General features: G+C 40.3%; 1 protein-coding gene across 6 annotated transcripts in view; it reads right to left on the minus strand.

The window, feature by feature from the left end:
* The window catches only part of eya4 (EYA transcriptional coactivator and phosphatase 4), a 419225-nt gene that overhangs the window by 25056 nt on the left and 372388 nt on the right, over window positions 1-21781 (minus strand). For 3 of the 6 annotated variants that reach the window (XM_059982433.1, XM_059982432.1, XM_059982430.1), the window contains 3 exons: window positions 11527-11641; window positions 10434-10555; window positions 7121-7221 (listed from right to left, as the gene is read on the minus strand). In XM_059982433.1, the coding sequence (XP_059838416.1) occupies window positions 7121-7221; window positions 10434-10555; window positions 11527-11641 (338 nt within the window). Of the gene's footprint in view, window positions 1-7120; window positions 7222-7258; window positions 7360-10433; window positions 10556-11526; window positions 11642-21781 lie in introns of all 6 variants that reach the window. The other 3 variants (XM_059982435.1, XM_059982434.1, XM_059982431.1) reach the window with 1 other exon arrangement.

Below are 21781 nucleotides of genomic sequence, written 5' to 3' on the forward strand. Positions count from 1 at the left end.
GCTGGCAAAAGAGCAATTAAACTTACTGCCGATGCTTTGTGGAACAGAAATGTAAGTCTTCAAAAGGAATATAATACAATGGTGAACAAAATCAAAGGTTTAATATCATCAAATGAGGATCTTCTGAAAACTAAGGAAAATACCTTACAAGTGCAATCTCATCTTGAGAATTTGACTAATCTCGGTGAAGGTGTTGCTGAGCAACATCAAATACTGATTTCTTTGTTTCAAGGAGGAACATGAAAAGCAGAACGAATGTTTCTCAAGCATTGGTATCTATAGCAGTGCACTCGAAGAGGATGTCAACCAAAAGTTGACCCAATCATGTTACATTGAAGGTCATGTTGCTGGAATAAGTTAATATATGACACATCTTCCAACAGATGACATTTCTCAAATTCCAAGACATGTTTTGGCTACACGTATAACAGATGACCCACAAGATGAAGCTGCAGGAAGAAAACAGTCTGCATCAACCACCTCCTCTGCACGCATTATAACAGAGGTTGATTCATCTGCATTAATGACATGCCAATGATTATTGAGAACAAGCACGTGCTGGAATAGCAAGAGCTATTTCTCTTGGAACAGCTATGGAAAAGGAGGGAACAGTTTAAGCTGGAGGAAGAAATTGCTGTATATATGGCTAAAGTTAACATGCTCAGTGCTTCAAGTGTGGCAAGTGCTCAAAGTACTCCAGCATGACAGTCCTTTGGTGTGAGTTCCTATACACAAAGAAAAACATCTACACCCAATGGCAATGCTGATTTATTCATTCCTCAAGCATCTGTGAAACATGAACAGAGCCCTCAAGAGGTAGTTCAGGGTATTTACTCTCAGTCTATACTAATGAGATACTCTGAACTTGTGTCATATCCAACAGCTCAAAGTGCTCATGGGGACGTGTACTAATGTGGACATTCACATATAGCATAGAAATACTCTTGTTTCAGACAATAGGGGTTAAACAGTATTATTGATATTATGATGATGCAAAACCTTACTGGCACAACAATACACTTGCATTCATGAAGGCTTTTGAAAACAGCGTTGAAAGCAAGACTGACAGCCATAGAGACTGCCTCTATTTCCTTGAACACTACACTAGGGGTCACCCTAGAGAACTTGTCAGAAGTTGCCAGCATGCTGACCCTAAGAAAAGATATGTCAAGGCTAAGGCTTTACTATAGGAACATTTTGATAATGAACAAAAAATTGCCTCTGCCTACATGCAAAATGCTCTTTCCTGGGTACCTATAAATCTGAAGAGGAAAAATATCTTCAAGACTATGGTCCTTTTTCTTTGAGGCTGCTGTAATGCCATGGAAGAAGTGCTGGACGTGCCTGCCAATAAGTTGATTGTACTAAAGAAACTATCCTATAAGCTTAGGGATAAATGGAGAACGGTGGTCTGTACACTGCAAGAAAAGCACTAAGACTATTTTTGTTGACATTGTTATTTTATTGAGTGACAAGTAAAGATTATTACAGACCCTGGTGTCTGGGAATATACAAGATGCTGCATCGCTGGCAATAAGCAAGGATGTGAACAAAACTAAGCCACAACTTTGTTCTAAGGCTTTGCCACCATTGTGGCCACTGTGAGAAGTAAAGCTAAAACTAAACCTGGAATAATGGAAGAGGAATGGTCTCATCAGCCAACAGGGTTTGTTTGTTCTGTGAGGGTGAACACACATTAGACATGCCCTTAGCTGGAGAAAAGGGCTTATAGTGAGAAAATTGACTTCCTAGAGGAGAATGGAGGCTGCTTTGGTTGCCTATGTAAAGAACACATCAACAGGGATTGGAGGGAGCATCTTTCATGGAATGTATGCAGTTTTATTCATCCCTTCATATTCACTCTAATGAAAAGGATGCAGAATCAAAACAGGCCATGAAAGAATCAGACACGAAGGTTAGTAGCGGCGATCATGATTGTAAGCTTCCCATAACTCCAGTGCAAGTGAAGTCTAAGAAGGGGAACAAGACAGTGGTTACTTATGTTTCTCTAGATCAAGGAAGTACAGCAGTGTTTTGCAGAGCCTAATGAGCAAACTCAACCCCACAGGAAAAAGCAACTGAGCATCACTCTTGCTCATTCTGACTCGGATGAACAGCAAGAAGGATATTCTTTGGATAGAAAGATTAAAAAGGCCTGATCGGTCAAGGTTGTCTCTCAGCAGAGGAGCTCAGAAAGGCTGAAATGGAGATAATTGGGTTTTGCCAGAGACAGAGATTTCCAGATGAATTCTCAAGTTTGTAAAGGGGAGAAAGTGTGAACTGGAACAGCCATATTTTCACACTCAATCCAGTACTTGAAGACTGTGTCTTGAGAATAGGTGGACAGCTTAAGGGCAGCTATGCCTAAAGAGAGTACTGTTCTACTCTGTTCTACTCTGGATGGGGTCTCTCCAGATCTTGGAAATCCTTCCAAGCATGTACATCAAGAGGTGGGACATGGTGGCCATAACCACATGTTGTCCAGGCTGCACCAAGGATATTGGATTCTCGGTGCTAGTATAGCTGTAAGTATCCTACCTAAGTTTGTTATTTGTTGATGGTTGCACACAGCTCCAGGATGTCAGCACATGGCAGATCTACCTCTGAACAGGGTCCTTCCAGATGAACTTCCATTTACATGTGTAGGAGTGGGCTACTTTGGACCTTTTGTGGTGAAGAGGTATTTAACTGTCTACCTATATGAGCTGTTCACATTGTACAGGCATCTTCTTTAGACACATATTCCTTCGAAAATGCACTTTGGCAATTATAGTAAGACAAAGACAGGGTCATGACCTGTGGTCTGATAATGCAATAAACTTTGTTGGAGCTGAGTGTGAATTAAGAGAAGCCATTAAGAAGTGGAACCATTCACAGATCAGTGATGTCCTTCTTCAAAAAGGAATTAAGTGGATTTTAACTCCCCAGCTGGCTCACATAGGAGAGATTAATCAGGACTATGCAAAAGGCTCTCAATTCCACCATGAAGGTATAGAATCTTGACGAAGAGGGTTGACACACAATTCTTTGTGAAACAGAGGCTATTATCAATTACTAGAAAGCACTAACATCCAACCATCTTGTTTCTGAAGACCTCACTATCCTTCCCACCAGAGGAGTTCCAAAAGGAAGACATTTTTACTCGTCGTAGATGGAAGCTGGTTTAATATATGCCAAACTTGTTTTGGAAAAGGCAGGCAATGAATACTTGCCATAGTTACAGGAACATCAGAAATAGACTAGTATAAGGTGGAATTTCCTCCAGAAAACATTCCTCCAGAAGACAAGTCAGAGCTTCACAGTTCATGGATTATGGGAAGAGTCATTCAAGTCTTTCCTGACAGAAGAGGATTTGTGCAGCAAGTGCGCATCAAGACCAAGACCAGCTGTCTGGACAGACCTGTAACTAAGACCTGTCTTTTACAGGAGGCAGAGGTTTGAGGAGCTACAGCTCTAGGAGCTTCACTTATTTTGCCTGGACTTATTGACTTGACAGAGAATGGTGGTAAAGATCACTTTGTACTGGGCTAAGTGCTGTTAACCTCTGGACTTGATGACTGTTACCTGACTTGGCTTGAAGGAGGAAGAACAAAGAGGACATTTGCATGAATATTAAGATGTTTATCCTGAAGATTTCATGCCTCCTATTTTTGCAATATGTAATTATTATAGTGTAGTAATTAGGAGCTGGGATCGAGAAGCTATGTACTCCATTTATTTTCTGTCTGTATTGTATTTTTTTCTGACATCTTCCCTTTCTGTTCAAGTCCTGAAGAAGGGTCTTGGCTCAAAATGACAAATCTTTGTTCACTTCTGTAGATGTTGGCTGACCTGCTGAGTTCCTCCAGCATTTTGTGGGTATTGCACTGAGTGTAAAGACCTGGAGCAGTAGTCCAAGATAAAAGCACAGCAACACTTAGAGTATTGTGTTCAGTTTTTATTGTCTGCTATAGGAATGATGTTTTTAAATGAGAAAGAGTTCAGAAAAAAATGTTGTCAGGACTTCATGAGAGTTTGGCAATCGGGGACTTTATTCCTTAGAGAGTTGGAAACTGAAAGGTGATCATGAGATGATCATAAGTGGAATGTATTCAGTTATTCCCCCTCAGGCTGAGGAATCTGGAACTAGAATGCACGGGTTTAAAGTGAGAGACTTTTGAACAAAGAATGTTGTCTATATGGATTGAGTTATCAGAGGAAGTTGTTGAGGCCGGTACAAACTTTTAAGAATCACTAGATCCTGGAGTGATTCTGGAAGACTAGAAAATTGAAAATGTCACTCCACTCTTCAAGAAAGGAGAGAGGCAGAAGAAAGGAAATTATAGTCCAGTTAGTCTGACTTTAGTGGTTGGGAAGATATTGGAGTTGATATTGAGTATGAGGTCTCAGGGTACTTGGAGGCACATAATAAAATAGGCCATGGTTTCCTCAAAGGAAAATCTTGCCTGACAAATCTGTTGGAATTCTTTGAAGAACTAACAAGCAGGAAAGAAAAAGGAGAATTGGTTGATGTTGTATACTTGGATTTTCAGAAGGCCTTTGACAAGTTGTCACAGATGAGGCTGCTTAAGCTATGAGCCCATGGTATTACAGGAAAGACTATAGCATGGATAAAACAGAGGCTGCCTGACAGGAGGCAAAGACTGGGAATAAATGGAGCCTTTTCTGGCCGGCTGTCAGTGACTGGTTGTGTTCTACAGGGGTGTGTGATGGGACCGATTCTTTTTACGTTATGTATCAATGATTTTGACGATGGAATTGATGGCTTTGTTGCAAAGTTTGCAGATAACATGAAGACAGGTTGAAGGACAGGTAGTTTTGAGGAAGTAGAAAAGCTAAGGAATGGCTTGGACAGATTAGGAGAATGGGCAAAGACATGGCAGATGGAATACAGTGTCAGGAAGTGTATGGTCATACACTTTGGTAGAAGAAATGAAAAGGGTGAATATTTTCTAAATGGGGAGAAAATACAAAAAAAAACTAAGGTGCAAGGGGATTTGGGTGTCCTTGTTCAGGATTTCCTAAACACTAATTTGCAGGTTGAGTCTGTGGTGAGGAAGGCAAATGCAATGTTAGCATTCATTTCAAGAGGACTAGAAAGTAAAAGCAAAGATGTAATATTGAAAGTTTATAAAGCACTGGTGAGGCCTCACTTGGAGTATTGTGAGCAGGTTTGAACTTCTTATCTTGGAAAGAATGTGCTGAAACTGGAGAGGGTTCAAAGGAAGTTCATGGAAATGAATCCAAAATTGAATGACTTGTCTTATGAAGAGCGTCTGATGGCTCTGTGCCTGTATTAACTAGAATGAGAAGAATTGAAACCTATCGAATGGTGAAAGGCCTTGATAGAGTGAATGAGGAGAGGAGGTTTCCTACAGTGGGAGAGTCTAATACCGAAGGACACAGCTTTAGAATAAAGTGTCATCCTTTTAGTATGGAGATGAAGAAGAATTTCTTTAGCCAGAGGGTGGTGAATCTATGGAATTCTTTGCCACAGGAGCAGAGGAGGCCAACTCTTTATGTGTATTTAAGGCAAAGGTTGTTAGATTCTTGGTTGGTCAATGCATGAAGGGATAGGGGGAGAAGGCAGGTGATTGGGGCTGAGGGGAAAATTGGATCAGCCATGTTGAAATGGTGAGGCAGACTTGATGGGCCAAATGGCCTAATTCTGTTCCTATATCTATAGGTCTTATGGTCTAATAATGACTTTTAAATGACAATTGGACAGGTACATGGATAAGAAAGGTTTAGAAGGTTATGGGCCAAATGTGACTAACATGGAAGGAGTATTTTGGTCAGTATGGACCAGTTCAGCTGAAGGGCCTATTTTAATGTTGTAGAACTCTATGACTCTATCTTTCCAGTCAACTTACTAATTTCAAGCAATTGTACACCATGTGCTTTGTTGGCATCTTAGGTTTTGTGGTTAGTGTGCAGAAGAATGCTGTGGAAATGGGAAAAGTGGCTGGAAGTATTTAGGATTTGGAGCAGCACTTCAAAAAATCCTCAAAGCATGCCTGGTGCTGATGAGTTTAGAAGATTCCTTGAATGGAATAACTCCTTATTTCTGCTTTGCCTATTCCCAAGCAAGTTATGCCAGTGGGATTGCTTCTGTATAGTCTGGTTTCTGATTGATGTCAGCTTGAAGAACACGTGAAACATGGTATAACCTAGTTCTAGGAAGGACTTTTATCAGATCTCTACTAGGCATCTGAAATTCATTGCTGATTTTGGGGCTCCTGTGCTAATTTACCAGCTGTACAGCAGGTAACAACAATCAAATCCTCCTCAATGTTTCATTGTCAGGAACTGAAAATCAACAAAAAAGTAAACGGACACAGTTTAATACTCTCGTTGCTTGAAAATTGTATTTACCTTCATTGTAATGCTTCCTAATTTAAAAGAAATAAGCAAAATCCCATGGTTCACCAAGAAATTCATATTTTTCACCTATAGCTCACTTGTTACTCATTTGATCATATCTATAATACATAAGCAGTGAATTGACTGGCAACTGGAACCAGGTAAGTTCCCAACTATTAATCTTCAATCTTTAATTGCACGCAAATTAGATGTTTAATTCTTTCTTCTTAGAAAAATCTCTTCTACTATTGGTTCCATGGTTTGTCCAATACAAGATACAACTATTGTTGCTTTTTAATGTATTAAGAAATTCCGGTACCGCTAATTACTTCAATGTAAAAGATTACCCTTGCTATGTTTAAATTCAGCATTTTACAATTACATTCAAAATTTCAATGATTTAATTTTTGAAGAAAGGCACATCACAATCAGTAATGAAAGCATGCAGAAATCTGTTTTGATTCACTTAATTCCCTAAAGACAGACATACCATTTCTTTAAAAAAACATGCGAGAAAGAAAAGAGTTAACCACCACCTCAAAAAGGAAGCCAAATTCATTTTTTAATAATGTTAATACCATTAATTCTAGTTCACAAAGCAACTTGTTCAAAGCACTATCTTCATCATGCTCTACAAGCTAATACATTAAGGCACACTTGGAAAAGTCTTTTTCCAACATCACATGAACTCAAACAAAGCAAAGCCCAGAGTAATAAATCTAAATGATGCACCAACAATATTTAGCAGACTTGTTACCTTTTTTGCTGCCTGTTCTTCTTCTACACCATCCCCAATAACAACATATACTACTTTTCTGCCAAACCTTTGCATAATTCGTTCAAAGCAACTTTCTTTGCCTGGAAAAAAACGAGGAAGAGTTCAGGGTGAATTTACCTGAGTAGCGGCATGCTCTTCATCTCGGGCATCTCCAATGACAACATAAGTAACTTTAGTGCCAAATTTGGACACTATACGCTGAAAACAGCTTTCTTTGCCTGAAAAACAATGCATGGCTCAGCCTTTCAACAATAAACCATATTATTATAGTGTATTCAGTTTCTCTCAAATTACCTTTGAGAACATGCTCAAATATTTTTGGCCAAAAATATAAGAATGTTATTTGCTGCAAAGTCCTTTGAATTCAGATGAGAAGCGTTAAGTTTCTTCTCCTTCAATCCAATTGTAAAGGCTCAAAACCAGCATGGCACCTGTGACTACTTGTTACTTGCCAGTGCGATCAACAGATTGGCCTTGTCATTATATTTACTCAAGATTTTGCACCTGCAAGTTGACCACAATTTGGAATATGATTGTTCCCAATATCTAAATAGTAGTTTTCCTTTCTCTTTCTCCCTCTTCTTACATGAAGGCACCAACTTATGCTGGACCAGAAGGCTCTACTATATTTAAGGATGCAAATTCCCAAAAAAATTGATGGCCAATTGATGTCACTTTCACCTAAAACCAACATACAGGAGGTGAAATTAGCATTTGGTAGTGATTAAAAATGGGCAATAGTGTATCAGTGTCTCACTTGCCAATCCATTGACCTTATAGTGCCCATATACTGCTCCCAAAACCGTCAATAGAAGTTTCAGGATGTGGTGGTGAATGTCCTGCCCTAAGTTTTACCATTAAAAAGAGAAGATTTTCAACATTTATTACTCACTTTTGGAGTATTAATTATTATGTTTTTGCTGTAATCAAATATCAAGGATTTATTAATATTGTACTCTGCTTCCAAAGTTCCTGCTTTATCCACTGACCACCTTTTGGGAAGGGTGTATTGTACATTTTCAATGATACCCCAATCATTTTGTTGCATTGGGAAGTTTTCTCAGATGATGATTCCCAAAGTAAGTTCTCTTTGCATTTGTTTTATATGCTCCCATGCCTCTAAAATGGGCAATATAGGCTACAGTTTCTAGTGCAAAATGTAGCTGCTTCTGAAGATTCATTTCTCTAGATCTTACCATCTCCTGTATTCTGTGTTAACTTTGGTACATAATTATCTGGTGTACTTGATGATATAAAAACTTAACAATATTATGTTAGTAACACACACACAAAATGCTGGAGGAACTCAGCAGGCCAGGCAGTATTTATAGAAAAGAGTAAACGGTCAACATTTCGGGCTGAGGCCTTTCATCAGGAATATTATACGAGCTCTTCATGTAGTAATCTCTAATGATAATTTCTTTATACAGTGTTGACATAAATCTTAAGTCTTATGTTAAGTCTCATGCAGTATCTCTCCTATTAGCAAATAGTCTCTTGTAGAGTCAGGATTTATAAGCAGGTAGTATTCGTGGTCAGTTAAACGTCGCCCCAAATGATAATATGCACTCACAGATTACTACTAACATGAAACCACTCTCTCTTATGTGGATTACTTTTGATAATAGACCATAACAGTAAATAATAAAACAAAGCAAAATAAGTGAAGGCTCGTCATAATTCTTTATAAAATTCATGTTATTTTCGAAAATATTCTTGTATAATCATTTGGTGCCCTGCCCAAACACAGCAAACAGTATTGGATGGTGTTGAAATATCATGGGTTAACTCAGTTTAGTCTTCTAATTTGACGGTTAGATCATTTGGCAAAAGGTGATAGGCAGGGTAAAGCCTCAAACCCATTTGGAAACATTAATATTTAACCATTGACTTGGTGTAGCCCCAGTTTTCCTAGCTTGGTACACAGGCGACTTAGTCTTCTTTCTGTTTCAATAGTAGCAAGTACCCTTTATTGCCTACAAAATGCACAGACAGAAGTTCTATAATAGGGGCTCTGCAGGGATTTGATGATGGAAGTCAATTGTTTTGAAAGACAGGTTCAAATAGTTATTATTTATTGAACTATCTTGTGCAAAGTTAGTTTGTTTAAGGTAACCTTTGATTGCATGATTAACCTAGAAGGTCAGAAAAAAAATGCAAGTGACTACAAATGCTGGATTCTGGAGCAACAAACAATTTGCTGGAGGTACTCTATGTGCTGAGCAGCATCAGTCTAGATGCAGGGGTTTGAACTGAAATGTCCACAACTCTTCCCCCACACCAACAGATGATGCTCAACCCACTGATTTCCAGCTGATAGTTTGTTGCTCTAGGAAAATTGTACGCCCAGTTACAACCTGCTCATGGGCTTGGGAAGTAGTGAAATCATTTGGGACCTGGGTATGTTATGGCCATACCTCATATCTTATAAGCTACTGTATCTGGCCCAAAACTAGCCCATGGCACTTGGGGGGGATATATGGTTTGTGTAATGAGATGGAAAGAAAGAGAAAGAAGATGTTCTCTCTGTGGTCTCTATTTAGCATCAGTATCACCAAATGATCACAGTTCTTGAATGAATCTGGGGTTCTTGACCTGAATGCATCACAGGTCACAGCACCAGGACAATAAAAGTGATGGCAGGAGTAACTTCCTTAGGTTTCTGATAAAGGGTGTCAACTAGGATGTTAAATGGCTGGTGGCAGAGGCAGATGGTATATGGTTGACTGTTGACATTTTTCTTTATCACCCTCTACTTTGTCAGTGCACAGGTTAGATGCACAGTAGGCCTCAGCATGGCCATTGTTACTTTCGTGGGATGCCAAAACTCCAGATGTATTGCAAAGGTCACTTGCATCTACACTTTTGTATTTCTGCTGGACGATTCTGTGAATCTTTCTGATTCAGCATTAAATAAAATTAAACCAAACCAAACCAGTAGATTGTCTTTATAAGCACAAGAGATTTTGCAGATGCAAAATGCTGGAGGAACTCAACAAGTCAGACAGCATCTATGGAAATGAAAAAGCAGTTGACGTTTCAGTTCTGTTGAAAGGCCTTGGTCTGAAATGACAACAGTTTATTCCCCTCCGTAGATGCTGCCTGACTTATTAAGTTCCTCCAGCCATTTTTGTGATAGCCTTTACAAACTTACTTACTGTAAGTATAGTACCGATAGAATATAATAACCAGATACATATTGTGATAATTGCCCTTATGCTTTGTGATGAACTATATTCACAACAAATACTTTCAGTGATCATTCAGAAAATATTCTCTAATGAATCCTTACCTATTTTTGTTGCACTGTAAATATTTTCAATGGGAAAAACACCACCTAAGCTGTACAACAGGACTTTGGCAAGTGCTGGTACAAGTTGCGTTGTGGTTACCAAGACATTAATACAGTTACTTCTGCAACAAAGATAGACAAGTATAATCAGCAGCACTCTTTGTTACATTAGTACTGAAAAGTTATTCATGATCAAAAACAGTGAAATTCAGTTTGGTAAGCTGATAAATACTCAAGTCTCAGTTCAGTACACAATCTAAAAGCACACAGTTCACGAGAATAGGCTGCATCTATGGATGGTGCTTTGCACTGATGGTGCTTTGACATTCTACCCGCTAGAAATGTAGGAATGTCTAGTACTACAAGCCTGTTCTGAAATTTCAGTTACATTATAGCTATTTTGTGCTCTTTGTCTCTGCATCTGACTATGTCCTAAACCTGTTGGACAACAAATCTATTGATAAGTTGATTAACAGGTGACCATCAGCTATACACCTTATCTGGATGCACATTGGTTTGGTATGGCATCTACTCTGCCTGAGGGCAAAAAAAACACAAAGAGTTGTGGACATTGCTCAGCACATCACAGAAACCAGCCTCACGGACATTCCCTCTTCTCCCAACTCCCACCAGGCAGAAGACACAGAAACCTGAAAGCACATACCATCAGGATCAATGACAGCTTCTCTCCTGCTCTAGTAAGATTATTGAACAGACAATAGGGTGGATTCCTGATCAAGCAATTTACCTCGACATAGTCTTGCACCTTATTGTCTGTCTGCACTGCACTTTCTTTGTGACTATAACACTACTCTGAATTCTGGTATTGTTTTCCCTATACTACCTTGATGTACTAATGTAATGAAATAATCTGCAGAGACGGCTTAGTTTTTCACTGTAGTTCAGTACACATGACAATAATAAACTGCCAATTTACCAATCGCAGATTTAAAATTAAGCACCATCATCATTTAGTTCTTGTCACAGAATAAAGGTGTGGTTGCATCCCACAAGCTTTAGCAGCAAACAACAATTATTTTTATCTAGGAAATTCTGTTATTTCTAATGAGAGTTATTTTAAGGTAAATCCTACCTTGAACTGATGATTGAGAGTGATTTAAGTGCATTTGACAGCCAGGAATCTGTCAGAGCCTCAACCTCAGCTCTTAACTGAAGCCAGGCATCTCTTTTTGCTGGACCAAGTAATCCTAAAGTAAAACAGAAGGAAATGTGACTAAGAAATGTACATTGAGAATCTGTTGGCTGAATCTATGCCCTAGTATCCAGTCATGCACCAGGTATACAGTATGTTTAAAATTTTGGACGTAATCCCCATGATTTTCATTTTAATTTTCATTTAAGTACTGAGAAATTTTTGGTGCACAATAATTTATATTTGGTGCAATTGCCCAATCAGGTTCTCTGCATATGACAGTGAAGTTGGACATTTGAAACCAGTGTAGAGTGGTTTACACACACCAGAATGTGACTTGTGATTTCCAGTGGAAATCAGAAATGGGCTTTCCAACATCTCGGGGTGCAGCAGTCACTCAGAGACGTTAACACTTAAAGGTACAATCCTGATGCCAGCCAGACAATTGCAACAGTTGTTATGGCTGCCATGGAGAGGAGAGGCTGAGGGAGTAGGGAGATTTTAGCATGTCTGGTTGGAGCTCTTGTGCATCAGCAGTTGGTATGGGAGAGCCATCAGCCTGACTTCCCACAGCATGGAGTAATGCTGAAGGAAGCTTCATGGCCTGCCAAGATGGCAGTTATATATAGGCCTCTCAACAGTGGCTGGGATGTGGACCACAGATTACAGCAGGAAAGAGAAAAGGCGTGTCAAAAGGGCAATGTTATGAGAGATTTTAACATGCAGGTCAATTGGGAAAATCAGGTTGGTAATGGATCTCAAGAGTGTGAGTTTGTTGAATGCCTAAGTGATGGCTTTTTAGAACAGTTTGTCATTGAGCCTATGAGGGGATCAGCTATACTGGATTGGGTGTTATGTAATGAACCAGAGGTGATTCGATGCTTAAGGTAAAAAAATCCTTAGGAACCAGTGATCACAATATGACTGAGTTTTTCTTGAAATCTCATAGGGAGAAAGTAAAGTATGAAGTAACAGTATTTCAGTGGAGTAAGGGAAATTACAGTGGTATGAGAGAGGAGTTGGCCAAAGTAAATTGGAAGGAGCTGCTGGCAGGGATGTCAGCAGAGCAGCAACGGCATGCATTTCTGGGAAACACGAGGAAGGTGCAGGATATGTGTATTCCAAAAGTGAAGAAATACTCAAATGGTAAAATAGTACAAGCATGGCTTAGAAGGGAAGTCAAAGAGAGGGCATTCAACAAAGCAAAAATTAGTCCGAAGATAGAGGATTGGGAAGTTTTTAAAAACCAACAGAGAGTAACTAAAAGAATCATCAGGAGGGAAAAGATGAAATATGAAAACAAGTTAACAAATAACATTAAAGTGAATAGTAAAATCTTTTACAAGAACTTAAAAATAAAAGGGAGATGAGAGTGGATATGCGACCGCTAGAAAATGAGGCAGGAGAAATAATAATGGGGGGCAAGGGGATGGCAGATGAACTAAATGAGTATTTTGGACCAGTCTTCACTGTGGAAGACAGGAGCAGTGTGCCAGGTGTTGTAGTGTGCGAAGGAAGAGAAGTAGGTGCAGTTACTATTACAAGGGAGCAGGTGGAAAGCGAGCAAGCTTTTCTTCCAAAAAGCTGGAAGAACTAGAAGTGCATAAATCACCTGGACCAGAGGAACTGCATCCTAGGGTTCTGAAAGAGGAAGCATTAGAGATTGTGGTGGCATTAGAAATGACCTTTCAAAAATCATTGGACTCTGGCATGGTGCCAGAGGACTGGAAATTGAAAATGTTACTCCACTTTTTAAGAAAGGAGGAAGACAGCAGAAAAGAAATTATAGACAAGTAAGCCTGACCTCAGTGGCTGGGAAGATGTTAGAATCAATTGTTAAGGATGAGGTGATGGAGTACTTGGTGACACAGGACAAAATAGTACAAAGTCAGCATGGTTTTCTTCAGGGAAAATCCTGCCTGGCGAACCTACTGGAATTCTTTGAGGAGATTACAAGTAAGGTAGATAAAGGGGATATAGTGGATGTTGTATATTTGGGCTTTCAGAAAGCCTTTGACAAGGTGCAACACATGAGCCCATTTACCAAGCTAAGAGCCGGTGGTATTACAGGAAAGTTACTAAGGTGGATAGAGCATTGGCTGATTGGAAGAAGGCAACGAGTAGGAATAAAAAGGATCCTTTTCTGGTTGGCTGCCAGTGACTAGTGATGTTCCGCAGGGTTGGTGTTGAACCACTTCTTTTTATGCTGTTTATAAATGATTTAGATGATGGAATAGAAGGCTTTGTTGTCAAGTTTGCAGATGATACAAAATTGGTGGAGGGGCCGGTAGTGTTGAAGAAACAGGTAGGATTCAGAAGGACTCAGACAGATTAGGAGAATGGCTAAGGAAGTGACAAATGAAATACAATGTTGGAAAATGAATGGTCATGCACTTTTATTTCTATTACCAAAGTGCAGACTATTTTCTAAATGGGGAGAAAATCCAAAAACCTGAGGTGCAAAGGGACTTGAGAGCCCTGGTGCAGAACACCCTAAATATTGACTTGCAGGTTGAGTTGGTGCCATGTTAGCATTCACTTCAAGAGATCTAGAATACAAGAGCAGGGACATGATACTGAAGCTTTATAAGGCACTGGTGAGGCCTCACCTGGAGTATTGTGTACATTTTTGGGCTCCTTATCTTAGAAGGGATGTGCTGGCATTGGAGAGGGTTCAGAGGAGGTTCACAAGGATGATTCCAGGAATGAAAGGGTTAGCATACGAGGAACAAATGATGGCTCTGGGTCTGTACTTGCTGGAATTTAGAAGGATGATGGGGGGGGGGGGTGGGGGATCTCATTGAAACCTTTCAAATGTTGAAAGGACTAGACAGAGTAGATGTGGAAAGGATGTTTCCCAAGGTGGGAGAGTCTAGGACAAGAGGGCACAGCCTCAGGACAGAGGGGTGCCCATTCAAAACAGAGATGCGGAGAAATTTCTTTAGGCAGAGGGTGATGAATTTGTGGAATTTGTTGCCATGAGCAGCTGTGGAGGTCAGGTCATTGGGTGTATTTAAGGCAGAGATCGATAGGTTCTTGTTTGGACATGGCATCAAAGGTTATGGGGAGAAGCCGGGAAATGGGGTTGAGGAGGAGAAAAACAGACCAGCCATGATTAAATGGCAAAGCAGACTCGATGGGCCAAATGGCCTAATTCTGCTCCTATGTCTTATGATCTAAGATATGTTGAGGTGACCTGCACATCACTACAAATAACAATCACTTAAGCACGCACGCTTACACACACACAACTCCTTCTTTCCCTCTCATATGTGGGCACACGTGTGTGTGCATACACACACTTTCTATGTCTACAGAACATTCGTCACCCCAACATGCTACCATATACCCTAAGCCAACTCCCACCCCACTCTTCCCTATAAGAGGTGTCTCAATGTCTAACGTCTCCTCTTTTCAGGCTATGGGCGTGGGGAAGAGTAAATATCATCCGGACAGGAAGTTTCCCTTACAAGTTCAGAGCCTCATTGGGTTGGAGGAGACTATCGTCCCTCTTGCAGACAAAATAGTCACTATTCTTTTATTTAAAAAACATAATGCTATAGTTTATTTTTAAATTATGTTTTCCACTGATATTGAAATGCAACTATTATTTTCTGTTTTAGATTCTACCTATAAACTTCTCCTTCTGTGAACAAGATTCTCCCCCCTACTCCTCTATTCCCCACTCTGACCTTTCACTTCTCACCTGCCTATTACTGGGTCCCCTCCTCCTTCCCTTTCTCCTACTGCTCACTCTCCTCTCCATCAGATTCTTTCTTCTCCAGCCCTTGACCTTTCCCACCCACCTGGTTTACCTATCACTTCCCAGCCAGCCTCATACCCGCACGCACCTTTTAATTCAGGAATCTTCCCCATTCCCCATCAGCACTGATAAGGGTCTCGGCCTGAAACATCGACCGTTTACTTTTTTCCATTGATGTTGCCTGACTTGTTGAGTTCCTCCAGCATTTTGTGTGTGTTGCTTTGTCTAGTATTCACAGATTTTCTGATGTTTAAAAATTACTGATGTTGCTTTGAGCGGGTAGTAAAGAATCGGATCAAAACGTATAATGTAAAAACTTTGGGAATACAAGAATTTTAGAAATAGGAGCAGGGGATGACCATTCTGCTCCAAATACCACCCCCCCCACATCATTCAATAAAACCATGGATGGTGTCTGCCTTAACACAACCTTCAGCTCTTCCTATATTCTTTCATTCTTCTAATTTCCAGAGAACTATTTTGAATGCAATTAATGGCATAGCTCTAACAAGTAGGTAAGTGCACAGAGTTATCCTCCTTTGAGTGAATAAGTTCCTCTTCATTAGCCAGAAATATCCTCACACTTAATTTGAAGCAATGCCTCCCTAGTTCTAGACTCTCAGACAAGGAAATCATCCACCTCGTACCTAACCTGATATTTTGTATGTCTGAATGAGGTTACATTTTTCTTCCAATTCCTAGCAAGTACACCCGGCCTACTGACACCCTCCTCATATGAGAGACCTACAGAGATGGCCTCACCAATGTTCTGTTGAGCTCTGAAGGCCCACATAATCTCAGCTGGTCCTCCAAGCTGCTTTATGAATAAAGTACCTCTGTTAGCAGCTTAGCTTATCAATTATTTTCAGTAAGTTAGAGGGAGAATAACAGAGACATTGATTCATGGTGCCCCAGAAGTGCAGCATGATTAGCCTATAAAATTTAGACACAGGATTCCTTGCAAAGGAGAAGCCAATATGGTGTGTAAACCAACTAACACCACGCACTATGGTGCAAATAAAACAGGCTGAAGAGCTAGACTTCCAGGTGATAACCTGACTAAAGCATGAAGATAAGAGAGGGAAGAGGTCACTCTGTAAATCGAGTTGACCCTGGCTGATAAACCAGAACATAGGATTTTAAAGATATTACTGTATTTCACTGGTGCCATGGGGAGAGAACTGTACCTTATCCTACCTTGGAAAATGCATTAGATGCACTACAAACATATTGAAAGCCACCAAGAAATGAACACAGTTAACCTTTAATGGTTGTGTATGAATGGGAGCAGGGAGAATCCTCTGATGTTTTCTTAAGAGAGCTAAAATTGCTAGCATATAACTGCAATTACACAGATTTGAAGAGTTCACTTGTCAAGGACTGTATTATTTGTGGAATTCAGGGATGCAGCCTGAAGGAACGGCAACCACACAAGCAATTAACGTTAGAAAAGTATGTACAGACTACAAAGGAAGATTGCAACTGTTGGATGGCCAAACGGAGGAGATAAATGCAATGAAAGACAAAAAGAAGAGAGGGGAAGGTACAGTTCAGGTAGTTCAAATGTTGCAAATAATTTAGGTCCCAACATGAGTAACAGAGAAGCCCTTGTCCTGGATAACAAATAATTTCAAAAGATTTAAAAAGATTAGCTTTATTTGTCAAGCATATTGAAACGTACAATGACATGAGTTTGTTTGCATCAACAACCAGCACAGTCCAAGATGTGCTGGGGCAGCCCGCAAGTGTTGCTATGCTTCTGGCACCAACTTATCACGTCCACAACTTACTAACCCTAACTTGTACCTCTTTGGAGTGTGGGAGGAAACCAGAGAAAATACAAGGGGAGAACGTACAAATGCCTTACATACAGCGGCAGGAATTGAACCCGATCTTAAAGCTTTAAAGTGTTACACTGATCGCTATGCTACCATGCTGCTTCACGGTTTCACCATTTCTGCAAATACTGCGTGATGAGGAAGAAACCTTAGGTCCAGCAAGTGAATGTGATGAGCTTTACAGTGAAAGAGACAGGGTCCGATACAGTTGAAAACCATATCCCAGTGTCAAGCAAGGTCATTTTTCCCAAGCCCTGGGAAAAAGCCATTAGACACACCTACACCAAGATGCTTATTCAGTGGCAACCAGTGAGATTTCAACTTGATTTAAGAGCATAAAACAATGTCTTTTTGAAGTAAGCCATCAAGAGTTAAGATAGCACCAAGTGGTGCCTCTTTGAGCTCATCTGTGGAAACAGCTTAAATTCCTCTCCTTAATGTCTATTTTTTTTTCCTTTTCAGGTGGCTGGGGTTCTTTTGAAGTCCCTGATATGCAATGGTATTCTAACTGCAGGTTTTTTATGGTGGATATGGAGCTTGCCGGCTGAAGGTGTGGCTGGCAGTTTTTCAGGCATGGCTTGAAAAGGTTGTGGCCCTGTGGATGACTGATTCCAGGCTGGTGTTGCTGACTCAGGCACCACAGGAGAAGGAACAACAGGATCTTGCTGCAGCGATATACAGATGGAGGTCTTTGTAGTCAAGTGATCACACTCTCTTTCTCTTGATGGTCGGGAGAGTTTGCTGCCAATTCTCAAGTTAGAGAATCTGGGAATAAAAAGCAAAGTGGCAGACTGTAACACGGTAATAGCGACTGTTGGTCTCCCCTTTCACTGTGAAATGGGTGACATCTCTCTGCCTCTTGTTTGTGAGAGGGAGAGAGAGCACCCCTGGCATGTTGAATTGTCTGGTAAACACTGGAATTTGTTGACTGCAGATCGTGGTCTCTCTTTGGGTGCTTTGTTATTGCTTGGTGGGTGGTGGTACTGACTTTTTTGCTGAACCATTTGGGGGTGAGGGGGAAGGTTGATGCATGCGGCTACTTGTGTGGGGGAGGGGGAGAGGGGGCTTTGGGGTTCTAACATTTTTAATGTTGTTTATTCTTTTGTGGTTCTATTTTCATGGATGTCTGTAAAGACCAACTATTTCACAATGTATACTGTATAGATTAGTATAAACATAACCATTTGAATCTCCAGGTAGTGGAGTTGAAACCAACATGTTGACGTACACCATGGCCACACTGAAACCCTCTGGAAGTTCCCTCTTAAGGTGGTGAATTCAAATAATCAGGACAGATCATAGAATAGAAATGTACAGTGCAGAAAAGAAGTTAGCTTTCTTGAACTTCGGTTGTCGCATTCACAGAAAACAAATGTCTCCTTCCCCAGATGAACAGAAACAGGGATTAACTTAAAGGCCAATTGCAGAAACTAACTAAACCACCTCTTTGCATGGGCTTGACCTTGGTGTCAGCACCTAGCATGGAGCATGTGGAGAAATCAAATGGCAAACTGGAAATTTGCTAGAACCACAAGATAATAGATCTCTGAAGAGGAGAATTCTATGATGATAGAAAATGCTTTGACGTATCTGAATAGAAGAAACATTTTTTTGTGTGTTGAGTATAAAGAATAGGTTCTGACATGTAGACCTCAGTGAAGATAGTTCATATTTAGCCTCCTTCAATATACCATTCCTAGGAGAGCAGGAAAAGAAATTTGAGAATGAAAAGGAATTTGAAATCATCACAGTGTCAGAGAAAATCTAATGAAGACTAGATGTTGCTTCTGAAGATCTCTGTGGTACAAAGTTCAAGCAGATGACATCTCTGTCTTCACCGAAGGGTTAACTGTGGATGTTAGGAGCTGAGTGTCCTGAAGAACAGGCAGAGAGATAAGCAAATTAAGTTGAATGAACAATAAAGTTCAGGCTCAAAATGAAGACTCCTTTCCAGGACACATACTCACCAGAAATGGTCTGAACCTAGGTCCAGGAAAAATCAAAGAAGCAGAGAATGTGTTATGCCAAACAGATATGGCAGGAGTGCAACTATTTCTGGGGTTCACCTATCTCAGCAAGTTCCAGAGAAACCAATGAAGGAAATGGTTAGAGCAAGCGATTTCTTGATGTTGAGCTAAGACTACATGCAGATGCCCCAGAAAAGGGCCATTAGTATTGATCTTGTAGGAGGTTTTCCAGAAGCATGTAGTACAAGCAGAGTCTGTTAGACGTCGACAAACTTTACATGTAAACTAAGTAGGAATTACTTTTTGCAATCTATGGTTTGGAGACATTTCATCAAATCACATACAAGAGATTTGCACAGGGAACATAAGTTACTTATCATTATTACTGTTAAGGCCATCGGATGACATTGGTGAGAATGCTTGTGAGGATCTAGGGCATTTAATGTATACTCAGTATGATTCAGTTCTGTCTACACATAGCCATACACATAGCTGATACACTTAGCCAAAGCTTGTCTTCAGGACATAAGACATGTTGAGTGCACTGTGCCTGAGTCAACTAACATGTTGAGTAAACTCCAATCTCTAATACTGAAACAGGAGACTGAGGAAGCTTCTAAACAAGATGATAAAAGAAGATGACCTTTATTTGGAACATGTACGCTAAAACATCAAAACATTGAGTGAAGTGCGTCATTTGCATCAAATCAAATCAGTGAGGATTGTGCTGGGTAACCTGCAAATGTTGCCACACCTCTGACGCAAACACAGCATGCCCATAACTCACTACCCGTAGCCCATACATCTTTGGAATGTGGGAGGAAACTAGAGTACTCGCAGGAAATCGGCAGAGTCATGGGGGAGTTTATAAACTCCTTGCAGACAGCAGCAGGAGATACACCCCAACCTTAGAGCTGACACGCTGTAAAGCATTGCACTACCACACCGTGCTATGATGCGATCCTAATTCAGAGAGGAGACTTAGTCTTCTCAGAGCATTCTCATATGTGAGAGATATGTGAGGCAATCGGGTAAATATTCACAGGATATGAGGGGATAGCATATTAGAATGTGTTCACTCCTGACTTCTCAATTGGGCAGTTAGTGTTGTAAAGTGAGAGGAAGTGACAACTAGCCAAGAATGAATGGGGAGATCTGGGACTGTTTGTAGAAACGTGAGATGTGTAGAGCCCTAGTAAACAGCTAACCAAAGGAAACACATCGCCCTTACTATGTCCCAGACAAACCCTGGGCAAAGTTTGTATCAGATACGTTTCATCTAGATGGGAAGTTGTATCGGGTGACAGCTGATTACTTATCAAATTTCCCAGAGACAGACTTAGAAAACCCCCACTTCCTTGACAATCACTCACAAGGCCATTGTACAATTGTCACAAACAGTATCACTGAAGTACTGATAACAGATAATAGGCTACATTTCACAGTGTGAGGTCATTAAAGGACTGGAGTCTGACATCAAGACAACAACACCCCGCTTACCACAGAGTAATAAAAAGGGGAAAAATGTAAAGGTGGCTCAGGAACTGATGACCCCACACAAGGGTCAGTCTTTTGCAGATGCACATGAACAAGAACTCTCAGCCTAAGGCTGCTAGATCCAGGAAAAGTATGAAGGCAATACAAGACAAACAAAAGAAGACAGACACACTGCTCTAACAGTGATGAAAAGACTTGGCACTGTCAAGAAGTGGTGACATTGGCAGGATGAAGTCCACATCAGATTAACACTATGTGTGGCAGAAGTCAGCACTGGCTTGCCACACTTCATTCTCCATTTCGTGAGGCCATAGCAGAAGGTATGGGAGTGACAGAAATGTTCCATATTGAAGGCATAGGTATCCTCTTAGAAAGACCACTGAGTAGGTTTGTTTGACTGAAACAGATGTGAAGATACCAGATGCATCACTACCCCTGCAGAATGAGACAGAACAGCCCAACACTGCCCCTAAGTAACCGCAAATCCCAAGGACCAGATCAACAAGAACAATCTGTCCTACAAGTATCGTGAGTACTTTTTTGCCCAAGTAAATCACGTAGACACTGGTCATTTGGAGTTTTTCATTTTTGTCTTTCACTATTAAAGAAACGATTGAACATATGCATCATATATTTAATTCTGTTTCTTTAATGCAGTTAACCCTTGGCTCATGTGTGCCACAGAAATATTTGGTGAGGAAAATTCCAAAAACAGGCTATCAGAAAGACAGTAATTGTGAGGATGCTGGCTTCTTGTGTAAGCTGTTTTATACCTTGCTCATAGCTGAAATTAGTGACTATTTCCAGTAGCTTAGAAGGTGGATAAGGCAGACAATGAGACATAGAGCTTGTAATAGTTTTGTATGTGGTATGGTAAATTTGGCGGGAATTCAACTTCAAAGCTGTAAGATAGGTGATAAAAGTGACCACAAGAACATTTTGTACAATAGTAGTGCTGAATTGGATAACAAAACTGCAAGATCATACAACATAGGAACAGAATCAAGTCAATTGGCCTATCGAATCCACTCTGCCATTTGATCATGGCCGACTTATTTTATCTCTCAACCCTAGTCTTCCCCTTTGATCCCCTTACTAGTCAAGAACCTATCAACCTCTGCTTTAAGTTT

This window comes from Hypanus sabinus, chromosome 10 (genome assembly GCF_030144855.1).
Source record: "Hypanus sabinus isolate sHypSab1 chromosome 10, sHypSab1.hap1, whole genome shotgun sequence".
In the NCBI taxonomy this organism is placed as follows: domain Eukaryota; kingdom Metazoa; phylum Chordata; class Chondrichthyes; order Myliobatiformes; family Dasyatidae; genus Hypanus; species Hypanus sabinus.